This window comes from Varroa destructor, unplaced genomic scaffold (genome assembly GCF_002443255.2).
Source record: "Varroa destructor unplaced genomic scaffold, Vdes_3.0 BEIS01000007.1, whole genome shotgun sequence".
NCBI lineage: Eukaryota > Metazoa > Arthropoda > Arachnida > Mesostigmata > Varroidae > Varroa > Varroa destructor.
This window is the reverse complement of record NW_019211460.1, coordinates 5687892-5707359: the sequence shown is the minus strand read 5'-3', so window position 1 is coordinate 5707359 and position 19468 is coordinate 5687892. Positions and strand designations below refer to the sequence as shown.

Here is a 19468-nt window from a genome sequence, read left to right as displayed (position 1 = left end):
GGTACTTTCCGACAAGGTGCGAAAACGTATTTCGCTTAAATTGTAAGAATTTGCTCGAAATAGCTGGCGCTTTCGTCCAAACCATCAGAAGAAAACAAATTAAAGGCCCCTAGTTCTCCATTTGTCATAGCTCCGTTCGTCATTTTGACCAGCTAAAAAAATATATATATTAAATATATATAAATACTATTATACATATAGCATAATACTGTATATTGAGGACATGGGCCTTGTTTCCTGAAGTGATTGGGTTGTCAACGATGACAAATGAATTGCGAAGGAAGAACCGATACGGTAACTAAATTTTATTTAATGTCTTAACGATTGAGAACGGTATCCGCCACCTGTTGACGTGCGCCCCGTTAAATATACGAATATCTTTCAAGCCGGATGAAATTGCCTCAACTAAACAGAATTGGCTTAGATAATATACGTCTCCTATGTCTTGAGAATAATAGTTCCCCCCACTGCTTATTAAAGCAATATGGTATTGCAAAGGTCCGGCTTTGACGAAGGACAAATACCGCAATACATTTCGTCAAACTAACTCTTGCCTTATTATATTGATTAGTACAGGCATCATTAGGTCGCCAACTATGCAATAGTGTGCTCGTTTTGACCAAGATGATTATATCCTTCGCAACTTCGACCAGCCCTTTGATATAAGCGATGCGCCTTTGTGTAACACCTTTTGTTCCAGCCTATTATTTATCCAAGTCGAAAATATGTTACGCTAAAACTAAAGAGTTCGCACTTGAGTCAGCGTTCCAAAGATTTTTCCTCAGAAAAGAGTCTCCACTAATAAAATAACGTACCAGAGGTTTTCTAATTGCACACCTTGGTTTTCGATAATAGGGAAACATTTTATCCAAAGCAATTTGATGACCCGAAATTTGCAGTAAGGAAACCTGATGTTCAAATTTATGAACGCTTGTCAATTTTCTTGGTTGAAAGCTAGACGGAACTGAAGCTACTTAACTTGTCTACTAAGAATCGGTAGTGATTATAAAAGTTCCTTATAGGGGTCTTTTGCTTGTGATTTCCCTGGTATTCTAAAAGCTGCTAGACATTTTTTTCATGCAATATTGTTCTGGAAGCAGTTCATTCTGTCATTCTTCCCTGCAGTGTCAGAGTCATTGCTTTTTTTAAGTTTAGCTATATTTGAGGTTTGCGATCCCGTTATAGGCGTTATTTATTTCTTGCTTGGGGTATATTTCCGTGCGATTTTCTTAATTTTAGGCTCAGCATGCAGGGACACTCGACAGTTGGCACATGTAAAGATGCTGTGACGCCTTTATAGAAGTCCCGAACGCGAAGCAACTGAAAAAATTCAGAGTTGTTTGAGTCATCAAATGGCATTTTCAACTCGGTACCTGCTTACTCATCCGCAAGATAAACAAAATATGTAACAAACAAGTGACGATTTCTTGGAGACGAATCTTTAATGACAGGTTTCTCATTAAGCACTCCTACCGTCAAAAAATGGTCAAGATCGTTAAAGCCGTTTTCGAGTTTTCTCAGACAACTATATGTACATGTATGTGTGCAAACGTAAGTTGATTTTCACTGTGACATACCAGTGAGTGTGACATTTTTCACTGTGACATACCAGTGAGTGTGACATACCAACGACGTTCATTCAACCAATGCATGCTCTTATTGTGATGAACGTTAGCCTGACTAAAGCCTTAAACTTCTTTCTAATTGCAACCTCCTTTTAAAGGGTTAATGTATGAATATCGTTTATGGGTATCAGGTGTTACAGCAGGCATTTGCCTTGATAGTCTGAGTCTTTACTCAACTTTTCTAGCTGCACCAGTACGCACTAAGTACATACGTTTCTTTGTCTCTAATCCTACCTCGAGACTCGTTTTTAATACTGCTTCGACTCCACGAAGAACCTTTTTTATTCAACTCACGAACTTTCATTTGGTTCTTTTTGTGGTTCTTTTAGTCCTAAGTTCAGTTCACCATGACATCAGCCCTGGATGGGTGCCTTGCTTTTCATTCAGCTTCTGCTGTTTTCTCCTCGAATAGTATGTAGTTCTTTAATGTATAAGACACATTAACGTAAACGCTTACGCTGCAGATTGTCACTTGGCGTTTTCTCTGTTCTAAGAATACATGTATGACATCTTCCGTAACTGATAAGGTGATTAGTTGCTTCTTTAAAGCTCTTCCCAGTTCTATATTTTTATTTGTAGGATCAATGTCCTAATCCAGGTAGAGACTTTTATTATTGTGCTTTCCCACCTGTAATTTTTCGAAAGTGTTTTCAATAGCCTTATTTCGGCTAAACGTCTGCTTTTTATCTACTTTTCCTTCGTCCTTTCTGATCTCGTAATACCGCTGTCCTGACGATCATATCTAAAAGTTTAAGGTGGTTCAAACTGCTCTATTTATACGGAAAGCGAATACATGCTCTATTTTCCTTGAATGGAATTCATTTCTCTTCAATTTCATAATTTTTGTCTAGGGCTATCAAGTAGCTTCCTCCTTCTCTAACCATGTCCCCTAATTTTCCGCATCAGCTTACTGGAACTTTGTGCGGCCAAGGCACGCCTTTTGCTTCCCGTATACGCACCAGTTAGACCTTGATCGAACTTCATTCCCAGGCACCCGAACGACCTTTCCTGTGTATTATATGCCCCTTCATGTTAAGGTTTTCGCACCTCTTTTTGCCATTAAGATGAACTAAACTTCTATTTTCTCAAATGCTTGTTTAAGCTTTGCTCTTGTAACCGACCCCGCAACCCAGAGCTCTGTTTACTCTGTTCTTTAGTTTCGTCTCAGTCAGTAGAAACAATCAATAACTATTTGACCCTATAGGTCATTGTGTTTATTGCTTCCGGCATAAGGAGACTGAGCACTACCGCGTAAGCGAAGGTTCATGCTACGCGCTTCTAGATTGAGGCCTATAGCACTGCCGCCTTTATTTCGTACTCAGTGCTACTTTCCGCTTGTATATTTCGATCACTTTGGTAGTCAGTAATTATACGTTAAATATATAGGGCTATCCCCTTTGCTTCCAATGTATCCGACATCACGTATAAATTCATTGAGTTGAAAACATGCCTTCCTTTCGAAAGGATAGGCAAAGACTCTTAGTCTTCATCATTTTTACTATTCCCTCTAGGTGTACTTCAGGACCAATTCTATGTGTGATAAAGTCAGTTAACCCTTTTTAAAGCTAAACTACTTCCTCGAAAACGCTTCTTTTTCTCAATTTCTCTGGTCAGTTATTGTACGATAAAAACTAAGCATAATGAATAAGATATCTTATTAATTATGCTTAGGAGGTAACATGTCCTATGTGAATTCGGTAGTCTAACAGGATGTCAAGCTTTGCTATAAATACCAGCTACCTTGTGTGTACTCGTTTATTACGCGACCTTCTCGCAGAAACTGAGTGGCCACTGCTCAAGGTTTTCAGTTAACTGTATGGCAAATGCTTCATAGCGTATTTCGTTTTACTGTTTTTTCATTGCTATTCTCTTGCGCACCTCCACGACATTTTGGGTCAACTCAGTATTTTCCTAGATTTCAACCGGTTTTCATGCGCTTCCTCCTGGATGTGTCGGAAACACTATAACAAACCTACCACCAACTGGTTTTCCATTGTGCTATCTAATAGATGATAACATTCTTTTTTATACTTCTGCATCGAGCACCCATGGCAGTCCCTGTGAGGATAATAGCTCTTTGTGTATCATGCTCACCTTTTTTAGACACAAAGAGGCGTTATGGTGCCCGTTTCCGTCACCCTGTTAGCAATAATATATAGATAACAAGCATTAACTCTTCCCTTAAATCGAGTAAGTGTTATAATATACTTATTAGTATTATAACCATCGCGCGCGTAGTTCAAAAACGTCTAGCGAGTCCTCGGCGACAAACCATGTTAAACGGTTTCGACTATTTACCTTATAAGGGCTTTGGGAATCTGGGTCGCACCATACCTCGTTAATTCAGACTATCTTGTAGCGTAGACTGCCTTTGAATTTCTTGATAAGCTCTTGTCCTCTTTCCTCTTCGCTCTATTTGAATTCCCTGCGCAGGCGAGCTGTGATTTTACTTTATAAAGTTTACTGAATTTCTCCGTTAAAGCCCTTTTTCTAGCCCTAGTATAGATTCTACTATAAGATGTTTCCTGGTTATTACGAGTCTTCTTATTCAACAGTATTTAGGCTTTCGTCTATTGATCATTGTGTGTGCTAAAGTCTTCGTGTTCTTGCAACCTTTCGGGCTCGCTAGCTGTCCCACCTCAACCCCATACATTAGGTTCCTGTGATGGCTCTCCAGTGCATTTACGATCTCTAATTTTTTTTCACTAATTAGGCTGAACAAATTGTTACATCTATAATAACCTGCTGTCTCCTTCGGAGAAGGTGAGCTTATCTCCACAATTAGTTAATTGAAAATTCCTATTACTCAGAACGCTTCCCTAAGCCAACTTCATCCCTTCCTCTAATCAATGGTAGCTGCGCTGAAACCCCCCACCGAACACTACCTTGTCGTTGTCTTCTATGTCATCAATAATATTTTTTCCTAAAGTTAAAATCTAAAAGACCATTTACTTTATACTAAAGGTTTTATACAAGAACTTTATACTAAAGGTTTTGGTTGTAAAGGCTTTCGGTATTAAGGCCAGCACAATCCAGTTTGTCATTTTTCCAAGTATAGACGTCCCTACATCAACTTTTGACTTTGTATTTTCTGGTCTATCGAATTTCGTCCGTAATGCTAGTGCTGCTCAGGTTTTGATTCTTATAGAAATCAATGGCCTCGTTTCGGCTTAAAAAAAATTAATCTCTTTCTGCCTATTATCGTACTTGTTGCTTTCTTAAAAATATCATCAGTGTTGTCGCCGGTACTTGACACTTCAACGTATAGATCAGCTGTGCTGAGCAATGTCTGACAGAACAATCCTATGATTAGAATCATAGGATTGTTTTTAATCATAGAACTAGATTTGATATACTATGCAAGTGTCATCGCATTGTTTTGTGACCAATCGCCTCTATTAAATGTAGGTTCGCACTTTGCAATGGGAGACGCCTCGTTTAGCTTCACGTTTTTCCGTCTCGTGCCCATTAGCGCTTTGCAGGAAGAAGCCAGAGCGAGCAGCAGAATAAGTTTGTTAAATGTATTAGATTCAAAACACATTTTTAACATTTAATTAAATTCGATACGATACATAATATGGCAAGCTAAGGATCGTTTGAGAAATAAATAAATGGGTGTTCTTACTATATCTATGAATTCCATTTATTCTGTAAGCCTTTCTTAAATCTCATATGATCTTTACCTTGCTTCAGAGACTCGACGGACTCCTCAACAGTTGCTCACATCTCGCCAGCGTTTTCGTTACTGCCTCGAGTGCATCCAGTCACATCCTTCACTCACCCACTCATCTTTCTTTTAAATGAATACCCTATGGTGTGGCCCTATGTTTCCTGCATTTTAGAAGCTTGGTTGAAGGAAAGAAATGATTTGCAACGTTTTGAAAGATCAGTTAGTCGCATGGCAGCTGAAGAAGTGACACTACAAACTAGAAATTCACTGCGATTCGAAGAGATCCAGTTTATTGTCTTGGACATCATGTTGCGAGCTGAGTGGCCTATAGAACATGCACTATTAAGAATGAGGTAAGACCTATGAATGTTTTATTATAGATCTTACAGATTATTTAATGAGCATAATGAGGGATTTCTACATGGTAAAAGTTATGGATCGACCAGTTCCTTCGACTAACTAGATACATTGTACACAATATCGTACATTTTACTCAACACTTTTGTATTAAATACATGTTATCTCTATGAACTCAACGTAAGCATGCTGCCTCTAAAGGTGTGTGAAAGGACATGATACATTCATTTTATACCAATCAAGATTTGTATCTCTAAGAATAGCCAGTACCTGCAAGCTGCGATTAATTCACTAGCTACACAGTGTCGACAATATCATATTATTCTGTACTCCAAAGTGTATTGTCTTGTTATCTAACGAATAAAGCAATAACCAATTAAACTGTCTGGCTCAAACGCACGCACCTTTAAACTGTTATGAAACAAGTATGAGAAACAAAGACGCAAACATGATGTGCTATTTTCGCTAGTACGCGAGATTTCCGATTTGCGCCCCGGCTGGCAAATATGTTACTGTGTTGGCTTTACATGCATCTAAGCAATCAAATTTGAGTACGAAAACTACTCTGGCCCTCATATATATATACGGTCAACCAACCTGCAATGATAATTTTTGACTGCTGGCGATGAGCAACTAGGCGACTGGCTGGAGAATATTGTATATCCATCGCCGCTCGGAACCAGCTTGAAAAGTTTCCAGCTTAATACAGAAGCAAATAATTTTTCTGAATTCTACTTTTTTTTCTTAATCTCTATACTTTTCCCAATGATAATCTCATTGATTAAGCATGTCCTAATAGTTGTTGGCATCTTCAAATAATACGCGTCTACGAATGCAATTGCGTCCTCATTCGATTAAAATCCGTGCTCTTTAAGCGGATATTTAAGAAACAGAAAATTTTAAGAAACAGAAAAAAAATAGCTCAGATTAATCAACTCGAATCCCAAATGGCGCGGAAATCACTGAAAGGTGCATCACCTTGGTGCATCACCAAGGTGCACATGAAAGTGGTGCATCACCTTGGTGGAATAAACGCAGCTTTTTTTTACAATCACTGTTTTCAGCTTGCCAAAAAATTATGTACCCGTTACTGTATTTTAAGATAGTCGATTTACACAATCCTATAATTTTCCTGGCCGATGGAACAGTTCCGTTTTTTGAAGTTAACTTACCCTTTTGCAGTTTGCCGTTTGAACTGTACCATGGTTTCGTGAATATAGTGATGTATATCCGTTTTATCTACAGGTACTAATTAATCGACGCCTTAACTACTTCAAGTGCTCCAACGCGGTTTTCGAAACACTAATTCAAATGCGTTTTTGATCATCAGTGAGGAAACGTATCACGCAATGCACAGTTAGCTCTTTATACTCAGATTCTTAGTATAGGACAAAAGCATCCATTGGATATGCCTACGGCCCGTGCGTATGGCCTTAGCCTTAATCTGATGGTTGTCTGACATAATTCGGTCAAACATTCTTGGTGTTATTGGTATCGGTTGCAGATTTTGGTCAACTAGGCTGGCACAAATTCCGGAACCAAAGTTTCGCTTAGAGTTTTGCCCACCGTAGTATTTAACGTAAAATGTCGCTGGAAGCATCCAATAAACATGCGGGCAACTGCTCTGTAACTATGCGGATAGTCTGCTGTACCGGCCCATTCGGTGAATGAGAAGACTTGAACAGTTTTCACACGGTTGCAAACACTGCAGCATACAAAGTAATGTTTATAGTACCTACCCTGAACATAACTAGCGTTGTCAGTGACGCCGGCTTCTATAGCTTCCCAACAATTCTGAAGGGTGTATATAAGATCTCGTGCAGTCCATGAGCCGACCTCAGAAAAGATGAACGAGATGATGCGCAGCGATCCGATAGAATCGAAACCCACCTTGAAGAAGAACCGTGTTGGCGGATTTACGGGCACCTATGGCAGGCGACCTCGTTGTTTGAGAGGCTCAGCAATTGCAAACACATTCCCGGACAGACACCCACACACCCGCTTCGGAGAATTACATGACGCTAACTGGTAAACGGTCTTAATTAGGCCCGGACGATTTTGATGGTAAGGAATGGACACCGCTGACTCGGCCGATAGCCAGTCAGGGACATTAAGGCCCGAAATTGTAGTGCGTCCACGGTTCTAGAATGTCCCAATGAGTAGGCGCGATAGGGCATTGACAAGAGAGAAGTTTCTCTTTTTTGCAGGTATTTCAGTAGGCTACTATCGGGGGTGACCATAAAACATTGCCCAAGCATGTACAAATAGAACTTTTTACAGTTTGAAGGACACCCAAACATTTCGTCATTGACAAACTTCCCTCTCCTGGGCTGAAAATTTATTACATAACCACGACTTTTCCGTCTCTTGTACTGCCCGTACCCAACGCAACGCCCAACCCACACAAACCGATAGTAGTATGACGTTAGATCCAGGTATCTTCGCTGCTAGCGCACTATCGATATATGGCTATAAGGTCACCTTTTGTGAGTCAGGGAAAGCGTCCTATGCGGAAAACCCATAACCTAAGTACTTAACTATAACTTTCTATATAGTGAACGAGCATTTTGAGGCCTAATGCGCAAATAGCAGCGTTGAGAACAGAAGCAGTTGCTGAAAAAAAATACAAATGTTCCTCTAATTTTCTGAAAAAACTGTGATCTAGATAAACCAAAGCCATCTACTATCGCAGCTTACCTAAGGCTTGATTAGTCACCGGAAAGTTAGCCGGCTCGAATGGCATCCGGTTAAATTGATACAAGCTGTTCGGGTATTTGCTTTATCTCTGGGTGCTATGAGAATGAGCTAATAACCATTCATCAACTATTATGTAGAAAATATTGTTGTCCTTCCAACACGTCCAGGGCATCGTTCATTCGCAGCTCGATAAATACGTCCCTTTTTACTATGGTGTTCGATCCCTGATAGTCTACACAAAATAGAATCAAACCGTCTTTCTTCTTTACTAAGACAACAGGTAAAGTCCAATGACCAAAAGAAAATTCTATCACATTCCACACTGTTTGTATTGCTTTTGCGATGCGGGTACGGATACGACATGGGCTGGTTGCTCGTTGGCACCGCATGGGGGTGACAAAACCTGGGATATACGGCTTCTCGATCCAGCAAACGTCCTAAACTTGATTCTGCCTAATAGCGGCTTTCACGCACAATTGGCTGCAAAAATCCTACCGTTACTCTTAGGACTTGTAGTAACCATTTTATCTGTTGTGACGAACTTACCCATGGAAAATAAACGGATAACCCCGTTCCAGTGGATTGTCAACCGAGGTAAGCTGACTGCCCATTGACGACAGTAGCCATTGACAATTTAAAGCGCACCAACAAAGTCCGCAACGGGGTCTACGGTCCGAACTGACGTTAATTGATCTAAATATCTAACTATTTAAGTGGTCATTTAATCGTTCGAATCGAAGATGGTTTTATCATCATCCTTTGAGAAATATGTAAGAATTTTTCTTCCGCAATACTTATCGCCATCGTAAACAGAGAATACGTATTGGAACAGATAGTCATGCGTTATAAGTAGCGGAGTGCGTCTTTCAGCGTTTATAACCAGCACCGTATAGTTAAAAAGATAATCGCGTCGATCGTTTGTCGTCATGAAATTTTCTACACAACTAGAAAATAGGCATCTGGCAGTTGGTATGGTCCATATCCCATACATCTTAATCCGACTGCAAAATTATAATGTCATCGATCACTGATTAGGGTCAGGGGTAATTTTAGTAAGTTGATCACATGACTGCACACTTCAGTACCATCACTTTGCACGTAACCGGTAGTTTTTGCTGGTGATATACAGAACGGCGTAACTATTGCTTGAAGTAAATTTAGAGCGATACTTTGGTACATAATGCAAGATAATAGTGTTCTAAGAACAAAAAGTAAGCTTTGTGTGCTCTTACTTTCAATATTACAGAATCAATCAATTGCTTCTAAGTGACTTTAGCCGTTGGCGATCGCTGATAAATCTCTACACACGTTGGCTGCCCGGTTCAGTACCATCAGTTCATCTACTCCAGGTAACTTTATTCATGTTATAATCATGCTTTTTTTTACGCTAGCTCTCTCTTGCTCAACTAGAAGACGGTGAGTATGTATGGTAAGCGAAGTCATGGTGCATCATAGCCTTACTTCTAGAAAAAATTATCTAGAGAAGGAAATGTCTGTGTATATATATAAGTGAAAACATTTGTTTCGCGGACTCAATTTATTATGCAGTCCAGTAAATGTTAAGTTACGGTCAGAGTTCGCGGATTCGAAAATATTATGATAGATAGAAAGTGTTTAGTGCGTATATTCAAGTATTCTTTCTGACATTTCTACATTCTTAATTTTGTTCTTTTATCCAAAAGATTCAGGTTTTAAATGGCTTTGGAAAGCTGCAGTAGATCAAATTTTAGGTTTGGTAGCGTAAGGTGGTAATAACAAGAAGGACGGTGCTATTTAAGCGAGTCCGTAGGCAAACCACAGCGTAGTAAGCAGCAGTGGCCGATTTGTGCTCTACAAATATAATCACCACTGCTGAAAAAAGTTGCGATCATGATCGGCCTGCTGTTCGCCAACGGAGTCTTGTCTTCTAATACAAAAACGTAGCGTGCCTGCTTCCCGGATCAAACTCGTACATTCATAATTCGTTGCTTGTTACGATGTGAACAACGTATCAACACGTGCCATCTATCACCATTCCTTGGCTCCTTAATAAACAAACGTAAAATTCATTTAGCACGATCTTTGCCAGGTGCGAAAACCGGTAGTGCTTTTACTGATACCTAAATTTTAAGTTGGTTTTGAATTTAGTGCAAATACTTCCACATAACATTTTTTTAGTGTTAAAGGTTTTTTAATGAGGTCACCTTTCCATGTCGAAATTCAAAAAACTAAAACTGCTTTGGTAATGGCCAACTGGTAGAAATGTTGTGTGATAAACAAGCATCTTCCTCATATAGTAGTTTGCAGAGGGAAAAGGAATTCTGAGCTTCATAACCGTACTCTAGGGATTAGGATTTCAAAATTCAAAGATGTCTAAGCTTGAAAATTACTGTAATTATTAACTGTTTCCAGTATTGTATAGTAGCTCAACCATACCCGTGCGCTCTGTTCTCCACGCATGTCAGAAACAAGATTTCATATTTGGCATTACTATTTATATAATAATAAAAGTAGTTTGACCTTATTTTCCTTGGGGCGCACATAAGCAGACTCTTCAACTTCTTAACGGCAATTGTATGTATATTATTAATCTTAAATGCGATATAGGAATATATAATAAGAAAAAACAAAGAAAATTAGTGATGATTATACAGGTTTTAAATGCCACCTTCAGTCAATTGATTTGTGAGAGCAACCGCTGCAAGAAAAGGTTATGGATGTGTTGCACGTTTTCTAGGCCTTTTACGCGAAGCTCACGATAGCTAGTTAACATCTATATTCAACTTACTCAGAAAGTAATGCCGCTACGCACATTTTTATATATTTAAATAGTAGATGCATTTCTGAGTTATAAACTAGGCACATTCAATGTCACAGCAAAACAGATAGTAATGTCGATCTTTATTTTCCAAAGAATTTGTGCCGAGGAAATTGTTTAACAAATCAGCTTGAGTCAGAAATATAAACATTTTTCACCGACACAAACATGATGTTTGTGTGAGGCATCAATATTCGCTTACCCTACACGATTTTTTTTTCACTTTACAGCTGGGCCAACTGTTGTCCGATAATTTGGGTTCACTTGGAGGGCTCTCCTCGTTGGTAGCAGCTCTGGTTTTCCTACGAGATGCAGCGACGAAGAAAGATGCCGATTTCTCCTTTGTAATATTTACAGCGCTGCAAATTGCTAGCAACCTCAAGGTTAGTACGAATAGTACGAAAGCTGTTTTTTGCCATTACTGTTATTGTACAAGTTTCTGTAGATTCACAGAAATCTATATTTTATTTGTCACTTATTAAATTTTCGAAGATTACTGCACTTTTTTCGATCATTATTTCTCTTGATAGTAGCGTGCATTTTATAACCTTGAACAGTGCAAAAGGAAGTTTTCTTATTTGCTCTTCGGCACCGCAAGACACGTCAGTATCTAAGTAAATAGTCAAATATCAATCTGAGTTGAAACTTGATTTATTTACAACGTTGGTACAACAAGTGTTTGTGCGCCGTAGAGTTGAGACTGGAGGCGGTAGAGTTACAAGATCTAAATGGAAGCTCTGGAACACTAGATTTTTTTTTGAGAAAATTTGGGAGAGTGTTCCAGGTGACAGAAAGTTGGTAATTCAGGTCCTGATGGTAACAGAGATATGAGCTGAGAGGAGTGAGCGGTATATGGGGATTAATCGAGTAACCACCTCGTAAAAGGTGATGCAGTGAGGGATTCAAATGGACTTCTCGGTTAACAATCTAAGGCGTAGTTTATGTATGGGCCGAGTATGGAGTAAACAATAAAAAAAGATAGAAGAGGCACGAGGACTTACAAAAACGGCATGCAGGGCGTAATTTTGTATAACATAACGAAGACCTACCCCTCGATATAACCTCGCAAAAAATAAGAGCAAAAAACGAGGATTTGTAAACTAAGATCAGTATTTTCAGAGGCAGTCCAAAGAACTTTAGATGAAGACACGTTGTGACAAAGGCGATTATTATAGGGTTGCTAAAAAGGACATGTTCTGTAGTAGAAGACCGAGTAGAAGATTGGTATAATTAAACTGAAGTAGGCCGTCATCAATGGTGAGAGCAGCAGGCACAGGAAAAGCAGGAGAACGGGAGCACTTAGAAAGAGATGGTCCTGTTTTGGAGATGTAAGTTTTAGGGAGCGGTAGACATCAAGTGCGCTAGAAAGGCATGAGTCAGCCGGAGTTTGGTCATCGGCTATGGAGTGTTCGTTTATTTCAATCAATATTGTCATTAGCAATTGGGAGAATGCGAAGGTATTGATTTTTCATAAATAGGAGAGGGTTAACGTTGGTAAAACTACGGAACGGGATCTAGGACAGTAACCTAGCCAACGCGTTGTAGAAGCTACACTGGTATAGATAGAACTTCGATATGTTGACTTGGGTTGATCTGTATTTGGATAAAACGTTTCTCCGGCCACCTTTTAGTTCCCGGCCGCCTTTACAACTGCTATTATTTCTTTTATTTAAAAAAAATAGGTTTTATCCAAGCTTTTATCCGCCCATAGCTGTTATCACTTTTTGCACAACCTTCGAGCGGCGCACATCGATTAAGCTTCAAGCACACACAAGTTTGGCTTTCGAAAAAGCTTATTTACCGAAACGGTCAATCGGACTGGTCTCCATAATACCAATATGCATTTCGTCGGTGGTAATGCAGTGGTCAACTATTATCCCCTCTAAAATACTTTGACGGCCATGTTGAAAAATTTCAGAGGACCAATGTAGTTGTTCCTTTTGCTAGCTGTACAGCCACTGCGGATTTTCACAATTAGAGCTGCGTCTGTGGGCGAGGGGTTGGTGACGAAATACGAATGCACTGGGTAAAGACGAAAAGTAGCTTAATTCATGCTGAGCGGGCCAGAGGCGACTATCGAGCTATCTGTGAGAAAGAAAAGATGGGCAGGAACTTGACGATATCCTCGGGGCTCATAGTCGCCCTAGTGCCAGCTGAGAAACCACATCTCCAGCCTGGATTAGAGAAAATAAATCCTAGGTTTGTTCTACTAATACTGTAATCCTCAAAGGACTTCTGAAATAAAATTTTATAAATAAAATGTTTTCTAGCTCAGAGAATATAGCGTCGAAAGTCTTACAGCATATATACTTCGGTTTCATAGACATATTTTCCACGACTAGTGGTAAGAAGGCTGTGTAACTATTATTCGGAGAATGTCAGAGTCTAAGGCCATGAATAACTGCTGTCAAATTCGAATTGGTAGCGCCAAATATCCCGCCAACAGCCGAGTAGGATGTTGGAAACGTTATCTGAGAAAAATTAGTCGTGGAAACATGTGGCGTCGGGATAGTGATTAGATAAATTAGAGATGTTCGAAACACAAGATCGAGTAGCCGCTAGCGATTCAGGCCTGTAACCCAGCCATAGTGGAGACAAACGCCAGTGTCAGTTCTCGTGGGAATACTAATTAGCAAAAAAAAAAAAAACAGCTAGATTGGTAGATTGTATATTGGTAGTTATTTCACTTTCTCCTCATTGAGTGCGACATAGATGCAAAGCGTTATAATTATTAATGGCAAAGTGTGATCAGTCAATCACGTCTATGTTAAACAGCATACATCAAACTTCTCAAAGATTTATGACGATATCAGATTGTAAACATGAAACAAAGATATCCTGAAAAAAAACCGGTCTTTTATAAATATGTGAACAGCTACATATTTGCGTGCCTGCAGCACTAAATCATCTAGCAGAGTTAACATAAAACTATGCTGTACGGGATAGCGTACTAGTTACCACTTTCATGTACGGTAAGTGCGTTGACTGAAACAATACTCAACTTTAGGGAGTTACTACAAGTGGAGGCTAATATTTGCAAATAAAACCAAATGCACAAGAAGAGTAGCCTACCCAAGGGCGAGCAAAAGAAAGTTCGCTATGGCTGCACAGATGTGGAAATTTATTCATAAGGATTTGTTAGACTATACCCATTTGTCCACAGCGGGTTAGTTACGGGAAGTTAGGAACTACACGAACTAACGTTATTTATTCCTGCATGTAGTAAGCGATTACCTTGCTGTCGTTTACATGTTGGTATGGGTTACTTATGGATGTGTTCGTTTCATGGCTCACACTTTAAATTCCCTTATTTTACTACTGAAACCGATCTAAAAAATATAGCACATAAGCTATGTGATATAAGCTCATCCGACATATTTTTATCTATAATACGTTACATATGTAACTAATGTTTTTTGTGTTATTTTTCCTATTTTAACAAACGCATCCCTGAATAATAATTTTTGTCAGTATAAGCACTGCTTACTTTGACCATTTTTACAACTTTAGATCAAGCTGTTTAAAAGGTGTATTTTTTACGTTCTTTAACGAAGTGTCTTAAATCGTTGACTCTGCGCAGCCAAACGCCTCTACTTCGGCAGCAATGCGCCCGACTCGAAGATTCTAAATAATGGTAATTTTTCGGTCATATTGGAAGCTAAACGATGATGAATTGCTTTTTATTTTTGAGGGGAAAGGACTTACATTTTATCACTAATTAAAATCTCACAATTTGCGGCTGATAAAGCGTATTCTTCAAAATCGCTTCCACTTATTTACAAGTCGGTCATAGTTGCAGCCATAAACCGGACTTCACCTCGAGTAATATTATGGCCTGTCGTATGCCTGTAGCACGGTATCATAATAATAGTATTAGGGTGCTTCTACTACAATAACAAGCGTATCCCCTGCAGTTATGGTAGATACCCGCAAATTGTCGTAGGGCTTAAGGGACTTCAAATTTTTAAAACGTTTTTAACCCACCCCGTGTAGAGTTTATTTATTAATGTAATTTTGCTTTAATTACGAATGTTTGATTTCATTATAAAGTACACATGTGGGATTTTCATGTAAAAATAACACATATGGGGACAACGCATCTGGACATCTGCATTCTTTTCATAGCATTTTCAAGTACGGTCCTCGATCATTATACCTGGATCTCAGTGATTTTATAGCAGTGTATAATTTCCTCTTTAAGGCCTTAGCGATAACGAGCAAGTTAAAATAAATTTTCGACTTCAAATATTTTTAAGGAAAAATGATCTAAGCGATAGCCAATTCTGCTCATTTAAAAGGGAAACGATGTGTCATTGGTTCATTAATGTATAGCGAGAGGAATAGTCCTTCTGATATTACGTATCTTTGAGATGTATAAAATTTATTCGGTGGATAAAAAATTGAATGATAATGTTTGCGTACCGTCCACCGTTGACTGCTTACGCACTTCAAATAGAAATGAGCCAGTGCTGTTTTCCAGTCTAGAATCATCACTAAGTGGTAAAACGTTTAGAACGCATTTTCGTTTTATCAAACGTATGTACATCCCTCCAAATACAGGAGCTTTGCTTGCTTACAAGGCCATCGATACGAAAATCAGTCACGTCGCTCAATACAACTTTCTTCGAAAACAACTTTTGCAAATTCACTTCGTTAACAATGGCCTGCGAGCTTATGTTGTTGAGGCAGCTGGACTTCGTAAACATGAGTACACGAAGTTTTCGTGAAAATACGCTACGTAGTCCTTGTTGCTGCATTTACTAAGCGCGACAGCAAGTAGTTATTTCATATTCGTGGCCATAATATACCAAATAACCGTAATATTTCCTTTTGTGCCGATGGTTTTACATCGGTAGTCGACCCAGGGTTCTCAAAGTCTTCGATTATGTTTTTTACAGTTTGTCACTTTTTTTTTTGTCTGCAAACATTTTGTCTGCAAAAGTTCAACGTAATCAATGACAGGCAAACTTCCTGTGCTTATTAATAGGAATTCACTTTTAATAATACCGGACTGTCAAACTGTAGCACTGGAGGCAGTGTGAGATTAAAGTTGCCCACCTTCATTGAGACACCCTCTATATAAATACACAAAGCATAATGTATATAGCATAAGTTATCGAAAAATTATGGATTTTCCTTCTAGCTAGAGGTTTTGAAGCCACGTGAATCTTAGTGGTACAGGGTCGGAACATGTTTTTTTGAGAGCTAGGATTTTGCCATGATATATGTGTTAAAAAAGAGTGACATTTATGCAAAAATTCACTAGATTTCATAATCATGCAATCTAACAATGAAGATACAGAGGCCGTTTAGGCCTATGAAAAAACTTGTTCATGATCAAGGTGTGTTATCGCTGGGAACGTCCCAATGACGGTTGTGTCCCTTTCTTTCTGGAAGTTTCGGTGTGATGTCGGCCGGTTCGATAATGGTCGGCCAATTAAGGAAAAAACTAATGAAATTATTTTGAAAGTTGAACAGATTGACATGTGAATACGCATGTTACTGCCAAGGAACTGAGCATTCCCCATTTATTAGTTTTAAACCAGTTGAAAAGGTTGGCTACAAGAAAGTTCGATGTCTGAATGCCACATGAATTGAGACAAAATAATTTACTCGGTCATATGTCCATCTGCGAAGATTGATGGACACGCCGCGAAATTGAAACAAATTTAGAGCGGCTGATCAAAGGTGATCAGAAGTGAATCATGTACGATAATAACGTGGTGTGACAAAGCCCGGAGTAAGGAAAAGGAATCCTACACTGTTAGTAGCTGCCGCCTGGCAAAATGGTTCATTCGGATTTTTACTGTTAGCAATTATTAAGATTACAACGAGTCAGAATGCTGCTGATGCTAGTGAAAAAAGGGCGTCGTTTATTACCATGGCAATGCCAGACTACATACACGTTCGGCTATTCAGAAAAAACTGAGAGAACTTAGATCGTAAATTTTCATATATCTGTTGTACACCCCGAATCTTGTCCCGTCAAACTATCGTCTCTTCCAGTCTGTGCATAACTTCCTTAATGATGTCAATTTAGTTTTAACGGAGGAATGCTATAAATGGAGGAAAATCATTTGTTAGAATTTTTCGCCCAGAAATCGCAGAAGTTCTATTGTGATAAGATTATGGTTCTACCAGAATGCACGAGCCGGAGGTAGCGATCAAACTATTTCATAAAATACTTGCTCCAATTTTAGCTTGGAAGCGGTCGATATTATATATTTTGAAAATCTCATATTCCGACCATTCCGAAAACGACTTAATTTCCTAGATAAGTGTATATATAGTAAAAAAATAAAAATGAGGATATTGATATCTCCACCAAAGAAAAGATCAGTTTCACAATGAGATATCGGAGTACCTACAAGAGTGTAACGGGTCAATGGCAGAACGAGATACTTGCTAAGGCATAACTAGAACGGCACCCTCTTTCGAGCTCTCCTCAAAAAGCAACTTTACTAAATTGGCAATAGAAATGGTTTGTTTGCCTACTCGACGGCTATACGTATGATAATACGCCGAAACTTCCAGTTGAAAATGCAGTTTCCCTGCTTTACGTCTCGCGTTTTCAAATCGAAATGTTTCAGTAGTCCTGCTACCACGTCGCAAATATTACCGCGTGGTAGTAACAAATGAACGTTTGATGTATATTACAGGCAACTTAACAAATGATTGCTCAATTATCAACTATTCTACTAATAATATTTCTTCGATGGATTTCCAACTCTGTACTCATGACCTGGCCACCGTGGTGCGGTTTTCTATTACCTTGTTTTAGCAGTGATTGATAACTCTTAATTAGAATGCCCCAGTAACCTCGTTATTTTGCAAACGCACTGATTCGAGTAATGTACGGCACGTGGCCTGCTACTTACAGAAACGACTGAAAAATCTCTCGACTGAAAAAAAGTCTCTACATATAATGTTAACGATTAACAGTGCATGTGACGGCAGCCTGAGATTTTACCTGACTCAGACTTACACAGTTATTATTAATCCACATTTACTAGATTTTTACTTAAATGTTATTGCGATCTCGATACTCTGCTGCATCTACCCGTTTTCCTATTTTAATCAATCCCGCTCTAGATAAAAGCATCTATCTAATTCATAAAGAAAAAAACCTGCTCCCAGAAAAAGTGTTTGTACGCTTAAAGTAAACCATGGTAATTTATATTTAATCATTTAGATGAAAATCACGATTCATTACTAAATTGCAAGAAATTTCTGCAAAAAGAAAATTTCCCTCTATTCTAATTTAGGCCAAGAGCTCGAAAAAGACAATCTTTCTTTGTAAATTGTTTACAGGTTTTTCACATTTATCTAGCATATCTCAAAAACGACTGATTTGCTCAAATTAACGTCACGATCTATGGAAAAAAGAAACCTTGTGCAAGAAAAGTATTTATCGAATAGGCTTTACCACCTGGACAGCGCCTTCCAGGATAAAACTATGATTAAAAAGCAGTGCCTACCTCAAAATCAAAATCAGCCTAATTTGAACTTTCCACAAACATTATAAAGCTGGACGAATAACAAACGCGGGGTTTTAGTTTTAAAATAGATAGCTAGCTATCTATCTATCTAAGCAGGTAGACTAAACAGATATAGCTGTATTAACATTGACAGCTGTACAGAAACTCATAGAAAGAAACAATGTCAGTTAAGTAATTCGTTAAAACTTCATCTTTTTCAAATTCCAGGAGGGAGACCAATCGTCCCACCCTTGTGTCACCTTGCTCCTTTGTGTGCTCCTGACAACCTGCGGTCGTCTCTATGGGCTACTTCTCCTTGAACTAGCCCGAATCCTCTTTTATAAACGGCTTTTACCAGGAGTACATCACCTCGCACTTTCTCTCTGTCACTCAGCTGTAGCGGGACATCCAACGGCCAGAAAAATTATTTTGGATATAAAAAACGAAGGTTATGGGGACTCGAAAGATGCCTATGTTGGTACGTGTCTTACCCGATGTATAGGAGTTATCTTATATATTATATAGAACTATTATTAAATGTTTTATCATGCATGCAGTCGCTGGTTAGTCAAATTTCTAAGCATATAGGCTATATAACTTGTTACAGGAATTTTTAGACTAATATACATCGAATATATCTCGAACTTGATACTTACCCGATGAAAAGCTTTGGTCGAACGTCATCAATAATAACGTAGAATTTACTGAATGGATAACAATACGCTACTTGCCTTATTTTTTCTGCAGCGAAACATCTTAACGTATTTAAAGCAAAACAGCAAAAGCGAAACTGGTATATATACCACGGACTTCTAATGGGAAATATATAACAAAAAAAAAGGAA

The 19468-nt window shown here is 38.7% G+C and overlaps 1 protein-coding gene and 1 long non-coding RNA gene across 9 annotated transcripts in view; one reads left to right on the top strand and one right to left on the bottom strand.

The window, feature by feature from the left end:
• The window catches only part of LOC111254977 (uncharacterized), a 144198-nt gene that overhangs the window by 9089 nt on the left and 115641 nt on the right, over positions 1-19468 (top strand). For 7 of the 8 annotated variants that reach the window (XR_015317636.1, XR_015317635.1, XM_086975611.1 and 4 more), the window contains 4 exons: positions 5319-5648; positions 9596-9698; positions 11377-11529; positions 18853-19102. Coding sequence is in view for 6 of the 8 variants with exons in the window: in XM_086975611.1 (XP_086831737.1) it covers positions 5319-5648; positions 9596-9698; positions 11377-11529; positions 18853-19102 (836 nt within the window). In the remaining 2 variants the exon portion in view is untranslated. Of the gene's footprint in view, positions 1-1364; positions 1552-5318; positions 5649-9595; positions 9699-11376; positions 11530-18852; positions 19103-19468 lie in introns of those variants that run through there. The other variant, XM_086975609.1, reaches the window with a different exon arrangement.
• On the bottom strand, positions 1025-7527 carry LOC111254979 (uncharacterized). Its single transcript, XR_002675301.2, has 3 exons — positions 7392-7527; positions 5309-5470; positions 1025-1320 (listed from the first exon to the last, which is right to left on the bottom strand). It is a non-coding gene; the product is annotated as an uncharacterized LOC111254979 (long non-coding RNA).